This window comes from Heliangelus exortis, chromosome 1 (genome assembly GCF_036169615.1).
Source record: "Heliangelus exortis chromosome 1, bHelExo1.hap1, whole genome shotgun sequence".
Lineage (NCBI taxonomy): Eukaryota > Metazoa > Chordata > Aves > Apodiformes > Trochilidae > Heliangelus > Heliangelus exortis.
This window is the reverse complement of record NC_092422.1, coordinates 193,406,780-193,432,093: the sequence shown is the minus strand read 5'-3', so window position 1 is coordinate 193,432,093 and position 25,314 is coordinate 193,406,780. Positions and strand designations below refer to the sequence as shown.

At 45.4% G+C, this 25,314-nt stretch overlaps 1 protein-coding gene across 2 annotated transcripts in view; it reads left to right on the top strand.

The window, feature by feature from the left end:
• Window positions 1-1,569: 1,569 nt before the first annotated feature.
• LOC139791663 (store-operated calcium entry regulator STIMATE-like) overlaps window positions 1,570-25,314 on the top strand; it is a 40,096-nt gene continuing 16,351 nt past the window's right edge. The window contains exons 1-4 of one of the 2 annotated variants that reach the window (XM_071734190.1): window positions 1,570-1,767; window positions 15,722-15,770; window positions 17,532-17,627; window positions 21,143-21,264. In XM_071734190.1, coding sequence (XP_071590291.1) covers window positions 1,659-1,767; window positions 15,722-15,770; window positions 17,532-17,627; window positions 21,143-21,264 — 376 coding nt within the window. In that variant the 5' untranslated portion in view covers window positions 1,570-1,658. The remainder of the gene's footprint in view (window positions 1,768-15,721; window positions 15,771-17,531; window positions 17,628-21,142; window positions 21,265-25,314) is intronic. The other variant, XM_071734191.1, reaches the window with a different exon arrangement.

The following is a 25,314-nucleotide window of genomic DNA, read 5'->3' as shown; positions in this document are numbered from 1 at the left end:
TCCTCACTCTCCCAGTTCTCAAAAACCCTGCTGGGTCTCACCATCTTCCCCAGCCTGGCACCTCCAGACCCCCTGACAACCTGCCTACCCACCCCAGACTGCTACCCAAAATCCCTCCAGGACTTTTTCCAACTCACCACCCCTAATCCTGCCGGGAACCTCTCCAGCCTGGCATCTCAAACACTGCTGGGCATCCCCACCCCCAGTCTGTCACCCCAAATACCTCTAGAGCTCTCCCAGCCTAACATCCCAAGCCCTGACAGAGCCCCATTATCCCCATCAGAACTCCCCCAATCCATCACCCCAATCTCCACCCAGGACCCTCCATCCCCACCCCATCCCCATCCTCTTCCCTGTCTCTGTAAAATCATAGAACTGTTTTATTTAGAAAAAACTTTTAAGATCACGAGGTACAACTGTTAACCCAGCACTGCCAAGTCCATCACTAAACCATGTCCCTCAGCACCACATCTACACAGCTTTTAAACACCTCCAGGGATGGGGACTCCAACAATTCCATGGGCAGCCTGTTCCAGGGCCTAACAACCCTTTCAGTTAAAACATTTTTCCTAATATCCAACCTAAACCTCCCCTGGCACAACCTGGGGCCATTTCCTCTTCTCCTACTGCTTGTTACTTGGGAGAAGAAATCAACACCCCCTTTTCTAGAGCTTCCTTTCACATAGTTGTAGAGAGCAATAGTGGCTCTCCTCAGCTTCCTTTACTCCATCCCTTTCTGTATGTTCATCCCCAGCTCCATCTCTGTCCCCATGCCCATCTATATCCCCATTTCCATCTTTGTCTCCACCCTCCCATGCCCATCTCCATCCCCATTTCCATTCCCACCACTCTCCCCATCCCCAGCTCCATCTCTGCTCCCATTCCCACTCCATCCCCAGCTCTACCTCATCCCCATCCACATCTCCATCCTGACCCCCATCCCCTTCTCCAACCCCATACCCATCTCATCTCCTAACACATCTCCATCCATATCCACACCTCCTTCTCCATCCCCTATGCCCATATCCATCTCCCATCCCCATCTCATCTCCAACTCCATTTCCACCCACATCTCCATCTCAACCCCCATCCCTTCTCTATCCCATATCCATCTCATCTCCAAACACATCTCCATCTCCATCCATATCCACACCTCCATCCTCATCTCCATCCCCATCCTCATCTTCATCCTCAACCTCATTCTCATCATCTCCATCCATATTCCCATCCCCATCCTCATCTTCATCCTCATGCTCATTCTCATCATATCCATCCATATTCCCATCCCCATCTCTATCCCCATCCTCATCTCCATCTCCATCTCCATCCCCATCCTCATCCTCATCCTCATCCTCATCCTCATCCTCATCCTCAACCCCATCCCCATCCCCATCCCCATCCCCATCCCCATCCCCATCCCCATCCCCATCCCCATCCCCATCCCCATTCCCATTCCCATTCCCATTCCCATTCCCATCCCCATCCCCATCCCCATCCCCATCCCACCCGGTCCGGACCCGCCCCCTCCCCGCCCTCCCCCGCCCCCGGGTGTTCCCTCTGCCTGCGGGGGCCGGGCTGGGGGCGGTGGCTGCTCGGTGCCGCCTTTGTGCGCGGAGGGGCCGTTTCGCTCCGCACCTCTCCGCAACCTTCCGCACCCCATGGCCGCCCGTAGCCCCGCACACGGCTGCGGTAGCGGCGCGCTGCTGGGTCGCTTCGGGGTTTTGCTGCAGGCACTGCTGGCTCTCTGCGCCTTCAGCACCCTCATGCGTGAGTACCGGGGGGTGGGTGAGTGGGTGGGGGGCACCCCCTGACCGTGGGGGTGGCTTTGGGGAGCCGGTTTCACCTTCTCCGGGATGTGGCCACCAGCGCTGCTTTTGGGGAGGGGTTGTGTTCCTATTTATTTATCACTAACACCAAGTTTGGGCGTTCTCTACCTGGCGGGTTTGATGCGGGGGGAAGAATTGCTTGAGGGGGTTGGGGGCTGCAGCTGCCCCGAGCCGGCAGTTAAAGCACCAGATGCTGCTGCTTAGAAAAAGAAAAAGAAAAAAAAAAAACCCACAGCACAAACCTCCTGTTTCAAACCTTAATCTGCTGGTAATGAAGCAGGGGACAGACATCTCGCAGCTCTGATCGGGCAAGGTTGGCTCCGCTTGTGTGAGCGATTACCCGGTCACTTAGAAAATTTTAATGAAAGGGGTGAGATTAATGGTGCTCCCCCCGTGATTTAGAAGGAAGAAGCAGCTAACAGAAGCAGGGCGGGGTGGCAGATGCGATGCTGCTCCAGGGGAGTAATAATGCCTTGGGTTTTGTTGCGGTGATGTTTTAACTTTGCCTAAAAAGTGCCAAGTTTCAGGGGCTTGGAGAAGCCCGGGGCAGGAGATCGCTGAGAGAACGGGGTTTGGTGGTTGCTGTGAAGGGCTGGGGAGGAGAGAAAGCAGCTGAGGGGTAACAAAAGGTGGGGAAATGCTGAAAGAGCAGAGAAAATTTACTGTTTCGTGCTGCTGCTGCGTTTTGCTCAGAGCACCCTGCGCGTTCCTTCTCTTTAGGGTTAAGTGCTTTAACACCAGTTGAACAACGTGCCAGAACTCGATCTGTTTTCCTTGTTTAAAAGCCTGCGGTGACGGTGAACTGAAACTTTCAAGTTCTCTGGCCAAGTAGCTGCAGGTTCTGAGGCTCGCTTGCCCCTCTCTGCCTTCTGGAAAGCACTTTCAAAGGCTCCAGCCCTGTGGTTAACACCAAGGTGCCAGGCAAAAAACTTGAAACAAGTTCTTCCTGCCCTCACTGATAGCTTTTTCCAGCTGGAGTAATCCAGTTGCAATAATTCCCTCCTTGTGTTTCACCAAATACTGACAGTAGGACTTGTGGTGTTTCCCTTCCCCTTAGTGATGTGCACATGTGCATCAATTGTCCCTTAAGCTCCATGGGGTGTCCCAAAAAAGTCCAGGACAAGAGTTAGTCCTAGCAAGGAGGGCAACTGGGCTGGTGAAGGGACTCGAGCACAGATCCTGTGAGGAGAGGCTGAGGGAGCTGGGGGTGTTGAGGCTGGAGAAGAGGAGGCTCAGGGGAGACCTCATCACTCTCTGCAACTCCCTGAAAGGAGGTTGGAGCCAGGGGGGGGTTGGGCTCTTTTCCCAGGCAACTCTCAGCAAGACAAGAGGGCACAAGAGGTCTCAAGTTGTGCCAGGGGAGGTTTAGGTTGGACATTAGAAAGAATTTCTTTACGAAAAGGGTGATCAGCCATTGGAATGGGCTGCCCAGGGAAGGGGTGGATTCTCTATCCCTGGAGATATTTCAAAAGAGCCTGGATGTGGCACTCAGTGCCATGGGCTGGGAACTGCAGTGGGAGTGGATCAAGGGTTGGACTTGATGATCTCTGAGGTCCCCTCCAACCCAGCCAATTCTATGATTCTATGAAAATACTCCTGTGGGTGAAGGCTACAAAACCTCTGCTAGCAAATCATCAACCCTGGGCTAACTGTTGTGTCCCTCTGTGCCCCTCCTGGTGCAAGGTCTCTATTTCTTTGAACATCACCAATCCTCTTGGTTAACAAGGAGAAACCCAAACCTGATCCTGTGTGGTTTCCTTGTGAATCTGCCTGGTGACTAAAGTTGTGGAAGAACCTCTGGCTGGGACCCCCAAAGCAGATGTATTTACAGCCCTGGGAGCTCAATCACAGCCCCTCCTCTTGCTGCAGCTGGGCTGGGGGGGGTCCTGAATTCACCTCAGCTGTTCCTTATCTTTGCCCCATTCACACACTCCCAGTGGGAGGCTTTCTCAGATCTACTCCTGCTGTGTGGACTCCTAACCAGCTAAGGTGGTAATGGGTGGTAAATCACAACTTTACCTTGGTCAATAATTTTGTTTTGAAGCAGCTTTTAGTCTATTTGTGTGGCCAGTTCATCTGCCAGACTCCTGCTCCAGCAGCTGGGAGGGATGGGAGCACCTTGAGCAGGTGGTGCTGTGTCTCCAGAGTCAAAAACATTCCTGAGAACTTTAATTGCATCTTTGCTCCATCCAGCCCACCATCCCAGCAGCATGATGGGTAGTGGCTTTAAACTGAAAGAGAGTGGATTTAGACCAGATATAAGGAAGAGATTTTTTTTTTTATTATGAGGGTGGAAAAAACAATGGAACAGGTTGCTCAGAGAGGGGGTAAATACCTCATCCCTGGAAACATTCAAAGTCAGGTTGGATGGGGCTCTGAGCAAAGTAAAGGTGTCCTCACTTGTTGCAGGAGGGTTGGTCTAGATGACCTTTAATGGTCCCTTCCAAGCCAAACCATGCTATCACAACTTGATCTTGACACTGCTGTCACTGGAGTCAGCATCAGTGCAGTGTGACATTCCTGGGTGTGTATTTGTCATTTGTATGTCTGTGATTTCTGCTGTGATGGGATGTTGCAGACCAGCTTGCTCCAGTGAGTGAACTCAAGCCAATACTTTTCCATTCCTTCTAAAGCACCGGTTCAGATTTGCTCCAGGACAACCTGAATTAGAATAGATGAGGTTTCCAAATTGTGCAGCTACTGTTCAGAGCACTTGAAAACATCTAGAGGAACTTGGGGTGGTCTACAAAATCTTGCAGGTGTGTGTATGTGTGATGTGCTCACAGAGCATGGCCCATTGCAGGGAGGATAAATTAAAATGTTGTTATCAGAAGAGTTTGTGTACTTTAATTTCTGTCTCTTGGGGCTCTGAAAAGATTGTCTCCTAGTAGCTGAAAGCAAAAGTACAAGGCAGAAAATTACCTTTATCCTGGCCCAAATCAGGACAGATAACCCAGTGGAGGAAGAAGTCAGTCTTGCATGATTGTCTGAGTTGATGCTTGGTCCAGTATAAGCCTCGTCTGCAGGGGCACAACTCCTGCTCAGTCCTGGAGGATAATACAGTGGCAAAAGAGGTTTTGAATCCTATTACAACATCCTGCTGGGCTTCTTGAGGTCAGTTCCAAAAGTTACAAATAACAGTGAGTTTAGAGCAAAAGTTCCTGGGCAGGAAAGTGAATGCTTGTTTCCCTGGAATGGGATGAGTGGGGTGGTTGCTTCCCATTGCTGTGGGTGACATGAAATGGGTTCCTCCCATCATGAAAACAGGACCCAGAAGTAAAGGATGCCCAACCTTGCCTGGGAATCAGGAAAGCTGTTTAGTCTGGCCAAGTACCATGAGCAATAGTGATGATGAGGTTCCCTTGAGCCTACAAACACTCTCTTGCTTTTTGAGCAAGAAAGTCTCTAAAGTTATAGCCAAGCCTAATTCCAACGTGGCTCGGGGTTTTCTCAGGGTGCAGCTCTACTCCATTTGGTAATCAAATTAAAAGGGTTTGTTATGCTTCCCACCTGCCTTTGGTGGCTTTGGAGGCACTTTGGCTGTAAGGACACTTGCTCCAAGAGCTAAGACTTGAAAGCAGAGGCAGCAAAGCCCAGCAGCTGTGTGTGTGTGGCAATCGAGTTTCCTGTGCAAAAACTCCCCCTTGGGGAGGTCATGACATGGAGGAGCATGGATAATTGTGCAATCCCATCTGAAGTAACTTTTTGTGTTCTGCCTTGACTGGCACTCATCTGAGTGGAGGAAGCAGATTGCAGTTATCTCAGCTGCAGATGCTGGGTGTGACTTGGAGGTTCAGTCCTTGCAGTTGCTGCTCTTTGTTTAAACTCTTGAGGGAAGGGGCTGTGGAAAAGCAAAACTTGCCCAAATTCAAAGCCTGGACAGCAAACCCCTCTGAAATTAAGATTTTGTGTAGAAATTTTAGCCACAGCTTGCTTTGTGGGCTAACCAGAGTGCAAAAGAAACAGATCTGGGGAGTTAAAGGATCTTTTCCTCTACTGTGAAGGACAAAAGCTTTCCTTGAAGCCTGGAGAACATTTACCATGGTGTTTCTCTTCCAACTTTCTTTTCTTCCTGGTACTGTCTTGTCAGCCCTCTGGGCTTCTGAATGAGATTTAGTGGCACTTGTGCTGCAGGTATCAAAGCAGACAAAACTCTTGGAGAGAGAGTTCTTACTGCCAGGCAGGGAGAGCTGGACTGGACTGAAACCTCCTCTTTACCTCCTGAAACCTGGTTTTGAGCTTGACTTATCAAAGTGTCTTGGTCCTGTCTAATGTGACAGCAGAGTCCTTTTCTTTCCTCTTGCACATCTGGGTACCTTTCTCCACCTTTGAGCTTAGCCTGGGAAAGCAGAGCTGCTTGTGGTGGGGATCCTGGTGCTGAACCCCCAGGCAGAGCTTGGTGCTGGAGCTGTGCTCTTAGCAAGCAGGGGGATGTTTTAGCATCTGGCCCAAGTTAAAGGCAGAGCTGCAGACCAGGAGTTCTCCAAACTGACTGCAAAAGTGGAAAAATGCTGGTGAAGATCAGAAGTATCACCCCCATCCCCCTATTGCTGGTGTTTTCTTGGTTCCCAGCTGATCTTACAGTGCATTTTTCTCTGGAATGCTGGGCAATTGGTGAATGAAAATGGGAAACAGCATCCTAGTTTATGCACATTTCTAAACTTTGAGAGGGATTGGTGGAAGTCATGATGCCCATCTTCAGCAGGTACATCAAACTTAAGCAACCTTTTGTGACTTTATAGTAGGGCCTGTAGTAAGAGGACTAGGGGTAAGGGCTCAAGTCTGAATCTCCGCTCAAAGATTAGATACAAAGAAGAAATTTGTTAGGATGAGAGTGGTGAAATGCTGGCACAGGTTGCCCAGAGAGGTGGTAAGTGCCTCATCCCTGGAAGTATTGAACATCAGGCTGGACAGGACTCTGAGCAGCAGTGGAAGATGTCCCTGCTCTCTGCAGGGGGTTTAGATGATCTTTAATTGTCCCTTCCAACCCCAACTATTCCATGATCATATCCCAGTGCTAAGTTCAGGCTTTTTGCTATATGTACTTTGAACTCCTGTGCTTCCAAATTATCCCCAGTGCTTTCTGTGTCAAGTTTTCACTTCTAGAGTGAAAATCTCTCCTGAGGATGGATGAAAGTGGAAGGAAAGAAGAAATAAATGGCAGACCACTTGACCTGTCCAGAATTCCATTCTGTTTTGAAATAAATCTGCCCAGGACACAAGGGCATACAGGCTGATGGTGCCCAAGCCAGGTTCCACTGATTTTGTTCCTCTAACAGAAATGCAGAACTGTGTTTGATCTCAGTTATTCACAGGCACATGTATCTAAAGGGGAACTTCACCTCTGCAGGTGCTTTTCCCTCTAGGGAAAACCCAACCCACAGAGGTTCACTGTGTGTCTGGAGGGGTGAAGGTAGCAATTCACATGTAGGTTTATGGGTTAAGCAAGGAAACCCCAGATATGGCAGGACTCTCAAGGTGTTTTTCTTCTGTTCCAGTACATCCAAAAACTGAGCTTGAAAACACACATCATGTTTTGTAAGCTGGGAGGTCTGTGCAGGACTTGATGTGTTTCATTAAGCTAAATGCAGCTTTCTACAAAGCTTTTGAATTTAATTACGTTGACCTCTTCTTGGAAGTCACCATTTGAAGAGCTAAACCAAGCAGGGAATGCTGCCTGGTAAGTGGAGATTGTGAGGTTCCTGGTGTCTGGAGGAACAAATGGGTTGGGTGAGCAGAGAAATGAGCTGGTAAACTAGAATTGCATGAAAAGTTGTCTGTAACCAACCTTACACCTTAATGAATTGGTTCTGCAACAGGAGGTGAGCTGCTGATGCTATAGGTGACTTTTAACTCCATACAAGAAACTTGACAGGAAATTAGTCTTCTATAAATAAGGGCTGGAGCAAATGAAGTTTCTGGGAAGAACCTGTTAAATTTCCAGTTATCATTTCTTATTTTACCACCATTTGTGGGAAAACTGTGTGGCAGACAGACTTGGACAGTAACTACCAGCCCAGTTGGATCACTTTGTTTTTCAGGTGATGTTTTATTGCTGATTTCAAACCTTAGGGGATGGTGTACCTTAAAACCCTGTTTAAAACCCCCTTTTTCAAGGGACTGACCTGAAATGTAGCAATGATTTCTGTGGAGAGCTTCACTCCTGCCTCCCCCAGGACAGAACTAAATAAGTTCCAGGTCTGCTATAAAATCTACAGTGTCATCAAATAATTCTGATGTTCTCAGTATGCAAAGTATGACCCAGTGCCTGTTATCTCAAAGCTTTGGTTTATGATCACTTGGTTACAATGACAGCTGTAAAACTCCATGTGGGGAATAAGACATTACAGGGTAGAGCTGAGAACCATAGCCAAGTACTTTATGGCCTTTGTTTAGGCAGTCAGGGTCTCCAGATGGATGAAAGCTCCCACACTGTCTGTCTGCACATGGGATGCTGGTTTGTGGGTTCCAGAGCTCCCCCTGAACTGGACCTGCAGGTGATCTATGGGGAATAGGAGTGGATGGGCTGAACAACATCAGGAACTCCATGAGAAAGGGAAGAGGAGCAACTGTTAAGTGAGATCTTGGTGGGGGGAGATGCCCAAACCTTTAGCTGTTGTTAGAAAAAGCAGAACTCTTTCTTGTGGTCTGCCTACATTAGCCTGGGATCTCCAGCCTGGAGGACTTTGCAGAGAACCACTGCTCCAGCAGCATCTGGAGTGCCTTCTATCTATGCCTTCTCCTCTTGCAAGTCATAGGACCATAGAATACTTACAGTTGAAAGGAATGTTTAAAGGTCAGTGAGCAGGGATGCCTTCAACTAGATCAGATTGCTCAGAGCCCTTTCCAACCTGACCTTGAGTGCTTCCAGGGATGCAGTATCTACCACATCTCAATGCAACCTGTTCCAGTGCTTCACCACCCTCATTATAAAGAGTTTCTTCCTTGTGTCTAGTGTAAATCACTTCTATTTTGATTCAAATATCACCTCTTGCCCTATTGCAACAGGCCCTACTAAAAAGTTTGACCCCATCTTTATAGTAAGTACCCAAGGGTTGGAAGTTGGAGCACTCTAACCCAGAATAACTTCTATTTATCTTTATCTGAAAGATGCTATAGGGTAGCCCAGCAATAGCTGGTTATCTCCAGTGGGAGCTGGTTCCATCTATATCCTTCTCCTCTGCATCACATCTTTTCTGACCCAGAGATAACCTAGACTAAAGCCTCCATTCCCATTCCCTCCTTAAAATCTCTCCTCCTGGAATTTTTGCTTATGTTCTTGAAGAGACGGAATTTGGGACAGCACAGATAAATACATCCAGTGCAGCTTAGAGGGTGTAAATCAGTGGAAATCTGCCTCCTTACACCACTGGCAGGACTTTTGCTGCTCCCTGACCTGATGGAAGGTGTATTTTATTTTTTTTTTTTATCCTTCCCATCTTGGTTGCTGGTTTCTCTCTGGAAACAGGGGCTGCTGCTTCCTCCCATTGTGTCTCAGGTCGAGCTGGCTGGGTTGTTGCAGGCTCAGGCTAAGAATAGTGCAGACCCCAAGGTTTTGGCCTCTGTATCCTGTGTGTTGGCTTCTTTCCTGCCTGGGGCTTGGGAAAAAGCCTGGGAAAGGGTGTGTCCTTCAAAATAGGTTGAAATGTGTTATTGGAGACTGTAGGGCCTATAAATAACATGGAAGTGGGGTGAGGGAAGAGCTTCTGTTTCTTCCCTGCTACAGTAGCTCAGAGTCCTCTTCTACAAAGGCCAGAAATAAAGTCCTCACCTTCTCAGTAGAAGGTTTTCACCTAAATGATTTTAGCTATCCCTTCTTTTAAAAGCAGGTGTCAATGTATGGAGTTGGATGTTGCAGCCTTGATTTTTGGTGGACCATTGGCAATCCTGGTGTGTTAACACTGCAGTGCTTCTGATGTCAGATCCATTTTCAGAATTCATCCTCTGGGCCTGTCCCTGAGCTCAGTGGGGTCAATCCTGTGTCTCCAATAAATCAGGTTCTAAAAGCTTTGTCTGTTGAGTCAACATCTCCTTTCCAAACCTCAAATTTTGGCTGATTCCAGCAAGATGTATGAAGGAGGTGGTCTGATTTTCAGCTAAGCACACCTAAACCTCTCCTGGGGAAATGTTTTCCCCTTTAATTTTGGAGAAACCTGATTTCTGTTTTGCTAAGCAGTGAGTAATTGCTGTTGCAGCTCATTCTGCCTTAATTAAGCCTTTTATTTCTAAGAGGGGTAAAATGCCCCTGTGCTGAGCTGTCTGAATGCAGTGTGGGGTCAGTGGGGATGCACTTGGAGGATGTTACACACAGGAGGTGTGAGCTTTTGTCTTCCAGGTTTCTACTTACAGATCTATAATGAAAGGCCCTCCTCCAAAACATTTATTTTTACATTTTTTTACATTTTGCAGCTTCTTATTCAGATGTCCAACACCCACCCAGCTTGGTGTCCCTCAGTGAGTTTCAAGTATATTTAATCTTTATTGTCCTTGACTGAAGAGGAAGGGCCCAGGAGTGTTTTGTTTCCTGCCCTGCCCTTTCTCAGCCATGGGCAGGGTTATGTCTCTCAAATTGTCACCCATCTTCCTTCCTTTTTGTTTAACTTGATGGCTTTTTGTCTGCAGCAACTGGAGCCAAGTAGGGGAAGAGTGGTAACTTATGAGGACACCAACTCGAGACAGCACTGACATCTCAGTGATGCTTTGCTCCCTGTTAAATGGGATAAATCTGGGGTCCCCTTCTCCTGATTCTTCTAGGAGCATCTTTCCATCTGCCAAGCCTTTTCCTGAGATTCTTTGGACCATGTGGCAAGTCTAAAATAGACACCTCTGTGTCTTGGAGCAGCTTGTGTGCCTCAGGCTGGGACTTAGGATGCTTCTTTTTGCTGTTCCTGAGTTCTGTCATTGCATTTCCTTCAGAAAAGCTTAATTCCTACAGTGTGAACTGGTTTACTGTTGACATCCACACACTGTGCTGCCAATTGATATTTAAATGGAATTATTCAGGATCAGGTTGCAGTAGGTGCAGTGCAGGGTTGGATCCTGCAGAAATAATCTGGAAAAGGATTCTCCATCTTGCTCTGCTTAGTAGTCTGTGTTTTCTTCATGGTGCTTGCTGACACCCTGCCCTCAGCCATGAGCATGGTGTGCTCAGCTCCACTTCACCCACCATCTCCTCTCAACCTGCAGTGCTGCCGGGTGGTTTTGTAGTGTTGTAGTCATAGAATCATAGAGTGACAAGGGCTGGAAGGGACCTTAAAGCTCATCCAGTTCCAAATCCCCTGCACGAGCAGGGACACCTCCCACCAGCCCAGGTTGCTCTAAGCCCCATCCAACCTGACCTGAGACACTGCCAGGGGTGGGGCAGCCACAATTCCTCAACCGGTTCCAACATCTCACCACCTTCACAGGAAGAATTTCCTCCTAATGTCCAACCTCAATCTCCCTCTCCAAGTTTTAACCCATTTCCCTTGTCCTCTCCCTACCCCCCTGTGTCCAAAGCCCTCCCCCAGCTTTCTTGGAGCCCCTTCAGATATTGGAAGGTTGCTCTAAGCTCACCTGGGAGCCTCCTCTTCTCCAGGCTGAACAACCCCAACCCCTCAGCCTGGCTTCCCAGGGAGGTGCTCAGCCCTCTGAGCATTTGAGTGGCTTGCTCTGGACACCTTCCAGGAGCTCTGTGTCCTTCTGCTGTTGGGGACTCCACAACTGGACACAGAGCTCCAGGTGGGGTCTCTGCAGAGCAGAGCAGAGGGGGAGAATCCCCTCCCTTGACTTTCTGTCTCTGCTTCATTTGATGCAGCCCAGGACCTGGTTGGCTTTCTGGGCTGCCAGCAAACACAGCTCATGATGAGCCTTCTGGTCCACCATCACCCCAAGTCCTTCCCCTCAATCTTTTCTCCTCCCATGTGTATTTATGCATGGGGTTGCCTTGACCCAGGTGCAGAACCTTTCATTTGGCCTTGTTGAACTTCATGCAGTTTGCAGAAGCCCACTTCTTGAGCCTGTCAGGGACCCTCTGGATGCCATCCCTTCCCTCCAGAATGTTGACTTCACCACACAGTTTGGTGGTGTCAGCAAACTTACTGAGGGTCCATTTGGTTCCGCTGTCCATGTCACTGACAAAAATATTAAACAGCACTGGTCCAAGTACCAACCCCTGAGGAACAACCTTCATCACACAGCTCCATTTTGCCACTGAGCCACTGATCACAACTTCCATCAGCTCCTTGAGCTTTCAGAGCCCCGGTGCTACTTTTCTGTGGATTTAGCATCACCCCTAACCTCTGGGTCATGGCTACCAAGCAACTCTGCTGCTTGTTTAAGCTCTGGTAATCTTGGCTGGATTTTTGGTTTAATTTGGAGACAGCCTGCTGCAGCTCTGCACAGTAGATGCCCTATTAAGCAGTTAATTATTTCTCTATAATACCAGCTTTTATCTTTAATACAACAGTTTTACTGTCTCTGATAATTACACAGGCTCGGATAACTCTCTTAAATCTAATGAGGCATGACAAGCTGTGTTCAACAAGGCACCACACCATTAACTTCTTACCTCTTACTTGTCATCATATCACACAAAATTACTCTATTTCCAGCCTGAGTGGCTGTGGGTACAGAACATGTCACTTCTCATTAAGACCATGATGAAAAACATCCCTGGTGCTCTCATGGTGAGGATTGGTGGTCAGCTGGCTGGTCCTGCAGAGCCCTCCAACAGCTTCCCTGAAGCATTGTGCTCTTTGCCTCATGAGCTGAGCAAGCTTGCTGGGTTTGGGTTAAATATTTCTGGTCCTTCAGACATCTTGGTTGGTCCATGGGCCTCTTTCTTGTGAGAGGGGGTGAAATACAAAGGGCACTTTGAAGGGCATCAGTGATGACTGACCTTGGTTATGGGCATGGGAGTTGTTGCTGCAGGGGTATCTCGTGGTGGGATTCAGCTGGATGAGGGAAAGCAGGGTTTTTTTGGTTTTTCTGGATATGGATAGGACACAAAGTGCTGCAGAAATGCCTGGTGTAACTTGACAGGACTGCTGCTTTGTTGGTCATTAATGGTGATGATGGATCAGGTCATTGGAGGGGTGGTTTTCTGGGGATTTGAGTGGCACTGAAAACCTTGCATGTGCCTGACCCAAGTCTTGAGGTCAGGGGGATCATGTTTATATTTCACCCTGTCACCTTGCCAGTAAAGGAAGTACAAAGTTGTACTTTAGAAATACAGTTGTACTTGTGAAATATTGAGCCTTCTGGCAGGGAAGTTCCTTCATCCTTCCAGGCAGGACCAGGAAGGCATTCCCCAAGGGAATGAGCCCAGGCTGTCTCCTTGGGGCAGGTGGGAGGGCTGGATGCTCAGGTACAGTTAATTACCATCTAGATGCAGAACAGCCAAGATCCTTTTATTTGGAAACCAGTGATATCTGGCTAATGTTCTGGTGCTCTTTCCCATCCCAGAGTCTGCTGCTGACTCTGCTTTTGGCAGTGGGTTTTGCCTTCTGGTACTTGGAGCCAGTGAGGGTTGTGCTGTCAGAGCTGGGTAATTCCCCAGAGAGCAGGGGAGGAGATAAAAGCCTGGTCTGAGGTTATCACCTGATCTGTTCATATTCCCTGTGAGTGTTTTCTGGGATGCCCATGGGAACAGCTGCTGCAGCCTGCCTGGGTTAAATCAGTTCCATGCTCCAAAAGGGCAGTTTTTACCTGGACAGAAGATTTTAGTTTCTCTGCAGTTTCATTAACTAGAAGATGAACCAGTGGCTGGAGTGTAAATTTGGAAACAGAGCTGGATACCAAGTTGTGTTTAAAATTTTGCTGGCTTTTTTAGAAGTGTCAGTGATCCGAGATGGAGCAGAGGTGCTGCTTGTGCCCTGTTCCTCCCACAGGCAGTAAGGAAAATCCTGTCTGTAAAAGTGCATCTCCTTATTTCACAGGAGAGCATGTGGCTCTGAGTCCCTGCTTTTATCTGTGCCCCTCTGGGTCTCTTTCTTCATAGCCCCAAGATGCCTTGAGGAGTATCCTCACGTGCCAAGAGCTCTGAGCAGTGAGAAAAGTCCCTTTGGGGGTCATACATTTAAATTTATTTGCTTTTTAAAAGAAATAGAGTAGGTTACAGACTTCCCAAGAATGAAAAGTGCTGATAAAACAGGTGAACTGATGCTCTGATTGGGCTTCTGCAGTCAGTGCTCATCCCAGAGATCTCTGGTATGGGGCACAGTTGGGATCTGGAGGAGGAGTCAGTGATGAATGTTTGCAATGTGTATTCTTGGGGTGGTTTCTCCAGCAAGGATGTGGTTATTGCACTTGGGTTCATACTCATGGGACCTGGTGCTTTCAGTTTCACCAGGTGGCACCACCAAGCAGCTGCTCTGCTCCCCTCCCCAGCTGCACTGGCAGGAGTTAAGAGACGATGCACTGATTTTTTTTTTTTTTTTTTTTTTTTTTTTTTTTTTTTTCATTTTTTCTTCCCTCAAAAAGCCTCACCAAAACCAAACAAAAAAACCCAACCAACAACCAAACAACAACAACAAAAAAAAACCCTGTTGCAGCTCATTGTTTTTGAACTCTGAATCCTGTTCAAGCTGTTTGGGAACTGATGGTGGAACTTTGCCTGCCTGAGGTTTGGAGGCAGTGAGTGGGGCAGCAGCTGTAATGAAGTCTCTGGCTCTATCTGGGGCTGTTAGCAACCTGACCACAAAGTCAGGCAGTGCCACTGGATGCTTTTTGTTTGGTTGTTTTTTTTTTTTTTCCTTCTAATTAATGATTCTAACGCAGTGGGAAAATCTCTTCTGGGGCTGCTTGTGCCAGAGCAGTGGTGCCCATTGGTTTAAAGGAGGAAAATTTTGCCCTGGTTAGGAAGCACCTGGCTGGTGGTTCCTAAAATGGGTTTGTAGCTGAAGTAACAGCAAAACAGTCCCAAATGACTTCTTGGTGTGTGCTACCTGGTACTTTTCCAATAGCAGCTCCTTCTTGGGTACATAAAAGCTGGTTGACCCAAGGACAGCATTAAATCTCTGTGGAATAATTAATTGAGACCTCTTAAGATGCTTCTGCAGTGCTCAGACCCCAGTCTCAGCCAAGCTGGGTGAAAATCCAACTTGCTGTTATCCCCAGGTAGTAACTGGGGACAGATCAGAGCACAGGAGGAGTCCTCAGAGTAGGACGGATGTGAAGGGTTGTAAGGAAAAAGCTTTTCCATGGCCAGAGGGACTTCATTTAAAGGATCATAGAACATTTGGGGCTACGAGGCCATCTAATAAAACCCTCCTGCAGCAGGCAGGGACATCTTCAACCAAATCAGGTTTAGAGCCAACCTGATCTTGAATGTTTTCAAGGGAGGAAGAGTTGCTTCAGGTCTCTTTTTCCAGGCCATAATGTTGGTGGGACTGAAGCCTCATGTCTTGGACTGCTGCTCCTCAGTGCTAGCCAGTGGGCATGCAGAATATTCTGCAATTAAATAGTTCAGTACCAGCTGGCACAAGGCTGGAGCCATTCTAGCCTGCAGGATTTGGGTTCTTGGTACTTTTATGCTGGAGATGTGTGCAAGGTTCTGCTTCCTCAGAGCTTGTGTGAGCAGCAAGGAGGAGATGGCTTTAATGACTCAGGCCATAGCATTTCACTGTCTCTACCATCATTTTCTTTTCCCTGGAAGAATTATTAGGGCTGGTGGGTAGTGATGAACCCTCCTGCCCCTCCTGTAGCTCATTTCCCATGGCATGAAAATGCTGCTGCTGAAGGATGCCAGAAGCACACACCTACATCTGTTCATCTTTCTGACCCGTGGGTGCAGGTGTTGCCTCTGGTTTAGACTGAGAAATGTCCTCCAGATTTTTTCACCTGCTTTTGGGCTGAAGATCTGCACACATGTTCAGCTCTGGGGGTTCACATAACTTCTCTCATTTTCTTTGCAGTAAAACGATTTAAGGAACCAAAGGAAGAGAGGCGTCCCTGGAGGATATGGTGAGGTTTCTCTTTAATATGGAGCTTAAAAAGTCCACATATATGTAATTTTTTTTTTTTTTCTCACACTACCAGTCTTCTACACCCTCTGGATATTTTGCATGTTATTTAGACATTTAATTAAATACCCTGCTGCTGCTTCCTAAAGAAACCTCCATAAAGAAGCTGGTGCTCCCTAGAAGTAAAATTCCCTGCCTAGCTCCTTCAGAAAAACTTTGTTTTCTCTGTTAGTGACTGAATTGAGAGGTGTCACAGTTTAACACTGGCCCAACAATTAAACCAAATGCCAGATGCTCTCTATTAATCTCTCTATTAACCTCCCTGATAAAGAAAGAAGAGAGAATAAGGGAGAGAGACTGATGGGTTGGAAACTAAACTACACAACTTTAATGAAACAGTAATGATAAATAGGAAAAATTACTAAGTCTATACAGATATACAGGGAAATTGATACCACGTTCCTTTCCCCTTCCCCCAATAACTCTCCCATCCCCACTGAGGCTGCAGGGCAGCCCTGGGAAAGTCCAGGCTGGAATCCTGGGGTCAGGAGCAGTTGGGAGCTGGAGGCAGGAACACACAGATTCAGGCTGGGATGGATCAGGAGCACAGGCAGAGGAAGGGATGGAATCCTCCCAGGATGCTGAAGGAAACAGGGAACGGGTGAAGAAAGGGAAGCAAGAAAGGCAGGAAGCTGGAAAATGGAAGCTGGCTTGACCCTCGTGATCCCTCAAATTTATCCTGAGTATGAGGTGTATGGGATGGAATCCTCTGTTTGGTCAATTCTGGCATCTCTCTTGTCCATTCCTCCCCACAGGAGGGCTGCAGGTGGGACCTCTTTATTCCTCTTGGAGGGCAAAATGTTCCTCAGAGCTGAGCAGTGTCCTTGGCTCTGCAGCCCATTCTCCAGCAGTAACTATAACCATGGAGTGGGCTCAGTCCCAGCAGCAGCCACTGACTGAGAAACTTGCTGTGAATTTCAGCAAGTGCAGCTCCTGACAAGAGACTGAGCTGAAAGCAAAAGCACAAGACAGAAAATCCCCTTTATCCTGGCCCAAACCAGGACAAGAGGTTATGCTCTCCTCCAGCCTGCTGGCAAACCTGCACATGGGTCAAGTTTTGCTGTTAAATCAATTATTCACTTTGATGTCCCCAGGCAATCACTTTGATCAGGGAACACCTTTGGCTGTGGGTGTTGATGTCAGGTAGCTGGGTGTTGATGTCAGGTAGCTGGGTGTTGATGTCAGGTAGCTGGGTGTTGATGTCAGGTAGGTGGGTATTGCTGTCAGCTCTGGACATCTCTCCCAAAATCTCCTCTATTGTAGGATTTATGGGCTGCTGAGTGGGGGGTTGTATGGGTGGGCTCAGCAGATGGCTGGGCTGGCTTGGAGCTACCAGCCAAGGTTAGGGATGGAAAGCCTGTCAGTTGGGTTCTTCAGCTGCAATAATTTGGGTGCAAAAATCATAAATAGCTGAACACCTTCCCTGCACCTACTGCTGGTTGGGGAAACTGAGGCTGAGCACTTGAGAGTGACCTCCCCTCTGCTGCAGGCTGGAACTTTGGAACAAATCTCCCATGTGCTGAAGCAGTAACTTTAAAAAAATATTTGGAGTTAAAAACCTGCCCCTTTTCACTATGTACAAATTCTTGAGCCTGAGGAATGCAACTTGGAGGAAAGGTCCATGCAGAGCCTTCCCTTGGGTGGCTGCTTTGCTGCTGGTGCTCCAGGGCACAGATCTTTTTTTTGCCTTCTTTCTCCCCAGGTTTTATGATACCTCCAAGCAAGCAATAGGTGCCCTTTTCATCCACTTTGCCAATGTTTTTCTGTCAGACCTCACTGAAGAGGACCCTTGCTCTCTGTAAGTACACAGGGTGTTTGCACTCCTGTCCTGCACCTGGAAGAGAAGGAAACATCATCTTATGGTGGAAACTGATCCATTTAAAACACTAGGTGGAGATAAACCATGCTGAGCTGATTTTCAGGGTCTGGGTTGTCTCCTTCCTGGGCTGATGGAGATGAGGCAGTGCAATCATGCTTTTTTCTCTTTTTTTTTCCTTTCTTTTTTTTTTTCCTTTCTCTTTTTTTTTTCCTTTCTCTTTTTTTTTCCTTTCTTTTTTTTTCCTTTCTCTTTTTTTTTCCTTTCTCTTTTTTTTTCCTTTCTCTTTTTTTTTCCTTTCTCTTTTTTTTTCCTTTCTCTTTTTTTTTCCTTTCTCTTTTTTTTTCCTTTCTCTTTTTTTTTCCTTTCTCTTTTTTTTTCCTTTCTCTTTTTTTTTCCTTTCTCTTTTTTTTTCCTTTCTCTTTTTTTTTCCTTTCTCTTTTTTTTTCCTTTCTCTTTTTTTTTCCTTTCTCTTTTTTTTTCCTTTCTCTTTTTTTTTCCTTTCTCTTTTTTTTTCCTTTCTCTTTTTTTTTCCTTTCTCTTTTTTTTTCCTTTCTCTTTTTTTTTCCTTTCTCTTTTTTTTTCCTTTCTCTTTTTTTTTCCTTTCTCTTTTTTTTTCCTTTCTCTTTTTTTTTCCTTTCTCTTTTTTTTTCCTTTCTCTTTTTTTTTCCTTTCTCTTTTTTTTTTCCTTTCTCTTTTTTTTTCCTTTCTCTTTTTTTTTCCTTTCTCTTTTTTTTTTCCTTTCTCTTTTTTTTTTCCTTTCTCTTTTTTTTTTCCTTTCTCTTTTTTTTTTCCTTTCTCTTTTTTTTTTCCTTTCTCTTTTTTTTTTCCTTTCTCTTTTTTTTTTCCTTTCTCTTTTTTTTTTCCTTTCTCTTTTTTTTTTCCTTTCTCTTTTTTTTTTCCTTTCTCTTTTTTTTTTCCTTTCTCTTTTTTTTTTCCTTTCTCTTTTTTTTTTCCTTTCTCTTTTTTTTTTCCTTTCTCTTTTTTTTTTCCTTTCTCTTTTTTTTTTCCTTTCTCTTTTTTTTTTCCTTTCTCTTTTTTTTTTCCTTTCTCTTTTTTTTTTCCTTTCTCTTTTTTTTTTCCTTTCTCTTTTTTTTTCCTTTCTCTTTTTTTTTCCTTTCTCTTTTTTTTTTCCTTTCTCTTTTTTTTTTCCTTTCTCTTTTTTTTTTCCTTTCTCTTTTTTTTTTCCTTTCTCTTTTTTTTTTCCTTTCTCTTTTTTTTTTCCTTTCTCTTTTTTTTTTCCTTTCTCTTTTTTTTTTCCTTTCTCTTTTTTTTTTCCTTTCTCTTTTTTTTTTCCTTTCTCTTTTTTTTTTCCTTTCTCTTTTTTTTTTCCTTTCTCTTTTTTTTTTCCTTTCTCTTTTTTTTTTCCTTTCTCTTTTTTTTTTCCTTTCTCTTTTTTTTTTCCTTTCTCTTTTTTTTTTCCTTTCTCTTTTTTTTTTCCTTTCTCTTTTTTTTTTCCTTTCTCTTTTTTTTTTCCTTTCTCTTTTTTTTTTCCTTTCTCTTTTTTTTTTCCTTTCTCTTTTTTTTTTCCTTTCTCTTTTTTTTTTCCTTTCTCTTTTTTTTTTCCTTTCTCTTTTTTTTTTCCTTTCTCTTTTTTTTTTCCTTTCTCTTTTTTTTTTCCTTTCTCTTTTTTTTTTCCTTTCTCTTTTTTTTTTCCTTTCTCTTTTTTTTTTCCTTTCTCTTTTTTTTTTCCTTTCTCTTTTTTTTTTCCTTTCTCTTTTTTTTTTCCTTTCTCTTTTTTTTTTCCTTTCTCTTTTTTTTTTCCTTTCTCTTTTTTTTTTCCTTTCTCTTTTTTTTTTCCTTTCTCTTTTTTTTTTCCTTTCTCTTTTTTTTTTTTTTAAAGTACCTTCGAATTTCCTAGCAAAAAGCACATTGTGCAGTGCTGCCCTGTGCAATCACAGCTGTTAAAGGGGCTTTGTTGGCACAGCAGACTTTGCAATTTGTCTGTGTGTTGAGATTGCTGGGGAAAGGCTTTTCTCTGATGTGAGGATGTTTTTAGAACTCCAGTTGCACCTCCCAGATGTATTCATGTAGTTCCATTTGAGACCTTTCTAAGGCTTTGGACTTCATGTACAAGTGCTGCCTTTATAGCAGCCCAGCCATTTCACAACCAAAAGTTTAATGTCAATTTTAAATTGTTTTGAAAAACTCATCTGGGCTTCAGGATGCTGCTTAGAAACATCTGGCCCATCTCCTTTTTTATATCTAAAGTGCTGCACCTTGATGTGGTTCTTTAAACAGCCACGAGTTTGGGGATACAACCCCTAAGATGATTCCTCTTTTTTTTTTTTTAACAGACACCTTTCATGCTGTGCCCTGTAGGTTTATGGTTTGTTTTTTTTTTTCCTTAATATTTCCATGTGCTGCCTGATTTTTTTCATCCTGAACCAGGCAGCTTAAACTTCTATAGCCCTGTCCCTGGGTGCTGTGTGTCCTGCCCAGTATAAACCAATGTTCATATTGGAGTCCTCTGATTTCAGCAGCTGGAAATTGAGTTGGTCCGAGCCTCAGGATGTAGAAAAACTTTGTGTCATGTTTTCAAAGTAGGTTCCAAAAGCAGATTGTTGTTTTCAGTGTCTGTGAGTAAAGGCAGTGTCAAGGAAATGTTCATTCCTGCAGATCTGTGCTTGGCATTTTCTTCAGGCTGTAGAAATCTGGGCTGATCTCACAGAAAAAATTCCAGTGATGGAAAGCTGTCCAGAAAACATCAGTCTGAGTGATATTTTTTTTTTTTTCCCTCTGGAGTTGATTACAATACCAAATGCTGGATTAGACCTTGGGACCCTGCAGTCCCCAGGAGATTCCAGCAAAGCCTCTGATGCTTTGTCCATGGAGCTTGAACATCCAAACCTGCCAAGCAAACCTGTTGTGAGCCCACATCTCCTGGGAGGGATGGGCTCAGCTCCTGGATCTGGAGTGGAGACCCTGAACTGGAGAGTTTTAGGGACCCCAGGATGCTTGTGTTGAGCCAGGGCTTGTCCCCTCTCCCAAAACCTCTTCGTGTCCCTGCTCATGGGAGCCTTTTCCAGCTGCTCTGTTCAGTGGATTTTTTTTTTTATTTTTTTTTTTCCCCTCATCTGCTGCACAGTTTGCAGAGCAGCTGTGGTGTCCAAGAAACTTCCATTTTCTTGTATGAAATTAAAGGAATGTTGGCTTCTGTTTCCCCAGAGCTCAATATTTCACCCTGCTAAGAACACAAGGTACTGCAAATGGAAAGCCTTCTCTTTTGGGGTAACCCTTAAGCAAGGCTACCCCAAGAAGTGTGTGATGCTATCTGAATAAATGAGCAATGCCAGGTGGATTCTGCAGAACAGGATTTAAAAATAAGAAATTGCTGTAGGAAAATCCATTAAAAAAGAAAGGAATTGAGCTTGAATATGAAGTGGGCTTTTTAAATAAATCTTGAGTGTTTTTTATGGAGTCCTATGTTGGAATAAAAGGTGTTTTTTTAAAATAAGAGTCAAGAACAGCCCTAAAACCTGAATTTTGTGCTTTAGGTACCTTATCAATTTCATCCTTGATGCCACACTGGGGATGCTGCTGATCTGGCTTGGTGTGAAAGTTGTCTCCTGGATTGTACAGCATAAGAAGTACACGTACCTGGTCTTTGGAGAATATGGTAGGTGGCAACTCCTCTGCATGAAGGTGGCTTGGTTGCTCCCAGATATCAATGGAGAGAAGAAAATGACACAAACTGTAGTTTGGATATAAAACATGCAACCAGCCTGCTTTTGTTATCCCTTCTCCAGGGAGCTCACAGTTCAAGCTCTGTGACATTTTCTTGGGTGGGTAACATACCTCAGGACACACACAGGATAAATTGCAGGGTCTGGTGTTGATGATTTTTTTTTTTTTTTTTTTTTTGGAGTTCTTTTGGAAGACTTTTTGCAAATCTCTCAGTTCAGAACACAAGAGTTTCCTTGCATTTGCCTTGAGCTGCAGTAGGCATCAGCAGGATGCAGCCTCACCCCAAAACTGAGTTCTCAAATAACTCGTGGGTTTGCTTGCTTGGGTTTTTTTGGACAGCTGCTGTTTAAAAAAAAAAAAAAAGTTTCAGTTATTCCTGAGTTTGGCCTCTCTCTGCTTCCATTCTTGCTTTTCCATTCCTGCCTTGAGATAAGGAATAAAGTTTCAGAGGAGCCTTTCTGAGCCAGTCCCACTAGAGGGTAGCACCTCTCTTCAGAAAGAGCAGAAACAGCTTCCAGAGAGCTGTGCTTGCTCCTGGCTGCAGGGAAGGGAAATATTAATTAACCCTTTGCCTGTTTTACATTCTATTGAATATAAAGACAAATTCAGTCTTCCTTTAGCAAATACACCCTATTCATAGCAACCACACCCCCATCTTTCAAGACCTTAATCATTAAATCTTTCATGAAGGTCATCTCCTTCCTTTGTATATTTAATTGCTGGTCTGATAAATGAGCTGGTGAAAGTTGGACCAAAGTGGGATCAGTGTGGAGACCTCCCTGAATTTTGTGCTCTTCCTCAGGTTTCCATTCAGCACCTGTAGATGGGTCCTGGCCCAGGCTGGAAGGGCTGGTTGGGTTTTTTGGGACGGGAGAAGCAGCCACAGACTGGGAATGAGGTGACCACAGACGAGTTGAAATGATGAGGAGCCATCTCTTGTCACACCTGAAAGGGACTTTAAAGGCTGCAGTGGTTTCCAGAGCAGGTTCAGCATCCTCACAGCATGACTTTGGTGGTAGGGACTACCTCTTTTTTTTTTTTTTTTTTTTTTTCCCCTCCTAATGGCTGAGGAGCCAAGTACAGAGTGCTAAAGTAATTCAGATGAAGCAGCAGAGGACTCCAGATATTCTTGGTTCAGGGACTGGCATTTTTCCCCCTCTTGAGCAACAAGGATTTGAAACCAGACCAGAGGCATCCCAGGGCACAGCTTCAGTGCCACGTCTGCAGTTGAGCAGCAGCAAGGAAATGTTGGAGTGTGTTGGCAGCTGGCTTTAACCTTGCAGAGCAATAATGAAGGTCTGTTGAGCTGAAGCTGTCCCTTCATCAAGGTTGGCTTAGTTTCCAGAATCTGTTCACTCCTCCAAGGAAATGTTGCTTTAATTAATTAAAAAAAAAAAAAAAAAAGTTTATGCTGCTGCTTGAATTTAGCTCTTGAAGCAGGGATTAAATATTTCATCCTCTGAGGTGCAGAGTGACCACGATGGAAAAACCAGAAATTGAGTGGTGTGCCCAGTGCAATCCTGCTGCAGGGCTGGGGAAGCAGAACCCTCCTCTCAGATGTTAAGCAGCTTCCAAAACAGTTTGGAAGATGCTAGTAAACTTTGTACAGTTTGAAACAGGCTCCAGAAAGATGATTAATTTTCCTCTCTAATTGCTGTGCCAGACTTTGTGTTGCTTCCCTCAATTCTCCTGAGGAACAGAAGTGTCTCTTGCAGTCCTGCAGAGGAGGAAGGGCACGGGCTTTTTGAAGGGAAATAAAAACTTAGATCTCTTCCAGCTGCTTTTCTTTTTGACCTTCTGGCTCTTGGTTGCAACTGATGCAAACTGCTGCAGCTTTCCTCTGTTTTGGGCTCCATCTATCCCTTCTGCTCTGCTGGTGCTGTGCCTGTCCCCACAGCCCCCTGTGTGGCTCCAGTAGCTACATCCATGGAGCAGCAAAGAAAAAGGAAGGGAAAGTACCTAAGTCTGGGCTGCTGTTGTAAGCATCCAGCTGCCCAGAACTGTTTAGAAAAAAAAACTACTTCTCTAGTTAAAAAACAAAAAAGAAGCAAACAAAAAAACCCCAACCCAACAAAACAAACAAAAACCAACCCCCCACCCCCCCAAAAAAAACCCCAAACAACTAACCAACCAAAAAAACCCCAAAACAAAACACCAAAGAATGCTCATTCTGAGATCAATCTTTTGTATCTGAACTCTTAGCTAAAGGCTGCTGCAGCCAGGAGTGCCCTGGGGTTTGGCTGGTAGAGGCTCCTGTATGCTTGGGTTCCTTCATCTTTGCCCATCAGCTCTTTATTACTCTTTGGACAGCACCTAACCACAGGGAACTGCATTTCAAAATGCTGCTGTCTCTTCTGAAGGTGCTTGGCTCCTAAGGTGAGAGGTTGGAGAGGTTTATTCTTCATCTTGGTTCATAGAATCATAGAATGGTTTGGGCTGGAAGAGACCTTGGGGATCCTCAAGCTCTAACCCCCCTGCATGGGCAGGGGCACCTCCCACCAGTTTGCTCCAAGCCCCATCCAACCTGGACTTGGACACCCCCAAGGATGGGGGAGCCACAGATTCTCTGGGCAACCTGTTCCAGTTTCTCACCACCCTCACAGTAAAGAATTTCTTCCTAATATCTAATCTAAATCTCAATTCTTCTAGTTTAAAGCCATTTTCCCTTGCCCTACCACTATGTTCCCTTGTGAAAAGTCCCTCTCCAGCTTTCTTGTAACTTTTTTTTTTTGAAATTTTTTTTTTCTTGTACTTTTTACAAGGATGTGTAGTGAAGTCATGGTGATTGAGGCTTGTTGGCTATTTCCATGGTAATTTTGGAGTGTGCTGGCTCACTCTTGGGTCATGGGCATGGTTAGAGTTCCACTATTGTCCTGTGCTGTGAGTGTGAGCAGGGAGATTTGGGGAGAACCATGAGCAAATCCTTAAACAGGACCTTGCACATCCTACTTTGCTGTTGGTACCTCCTAGCACTGTAGTAGCCACCTCCTGCCAGGGTTTTCCCACAAGGTGTAATGGTTTGCTTTTTACTGCACTGGTTGTGTGTCAGAGGCAGAGTTTGAGACTGTCAGTCTTACAAATGCTCAAAGCCAACAAAATCTGTGAATGTTCTGTCCAGCTGGGTAGCAACAGGCCATAGGTGCTTTCCTTACAGGGGACTTCTTCAGGGAGGAAAAAAAAAAGAAGTTTAAGCTGCAGAGGACTCAGGAGGTGCATACCCAATGTCTTGGAGGTGCTGCTGGGTCTGTACAGGGGAGATGCTGGCTGGAGTCAGAGCAGCTTTGTGCTCCACCTCCAAACTTTTCCAGCCCTCTCTCCCACCCTTATTCCCAATAAGCAGCTCCCTAGAGGGAACCTCTGGCTGGCTGCAGTGTGCTTGGCATTGCAGATGTGTCTAATAATTCTGAAGTATCACTTCTGAAATACTGGAGTATTTTTTTTCAGGTAAGCAAATGCCACGAACCTGCATCACGAGATGGTTTCTGCAATGTGCAACTAAAATGCTGAAGGGGAGCATCAAGAAATGATGGGGAGAAAGAGGGTTTTATTGCTTGGGAATGCCTCTGGGTGCCCATCTGGATGCTGACTTGTGTATGACTGACTCTGGCTGCAGTCACTGACTGCTCTAAGCTTGATGCCTTGTGCTTATTCACTGGAAATGGGAAGGATGTTGCTTGGAGGCCTCTAAAATCTGTTCAGTGCTCTGTTGAGCTCTGTTGCTCAAATCTAGTTGTAGAATATTCTCTGTGCCAGCTGCTGAGTTGAACTGAGGATCTGTGTAGGCTGTGTTTGGCCCAGTGGTTGTGATGTTGTCCAAAATTTCCATAACGGATATTCCCACGTCCTGAAGCAGCCAAGGGAGCTGGGGCTGCTGATGCTTGGGGAAATACTGCTGAAAATAGCTTTAACCTGAGGGGCTGTCCTCTCCTTAGCATGGTTGGCCTTTCCACCCTAGGACCAGGGGATGGAAAGCGAGGAGAGG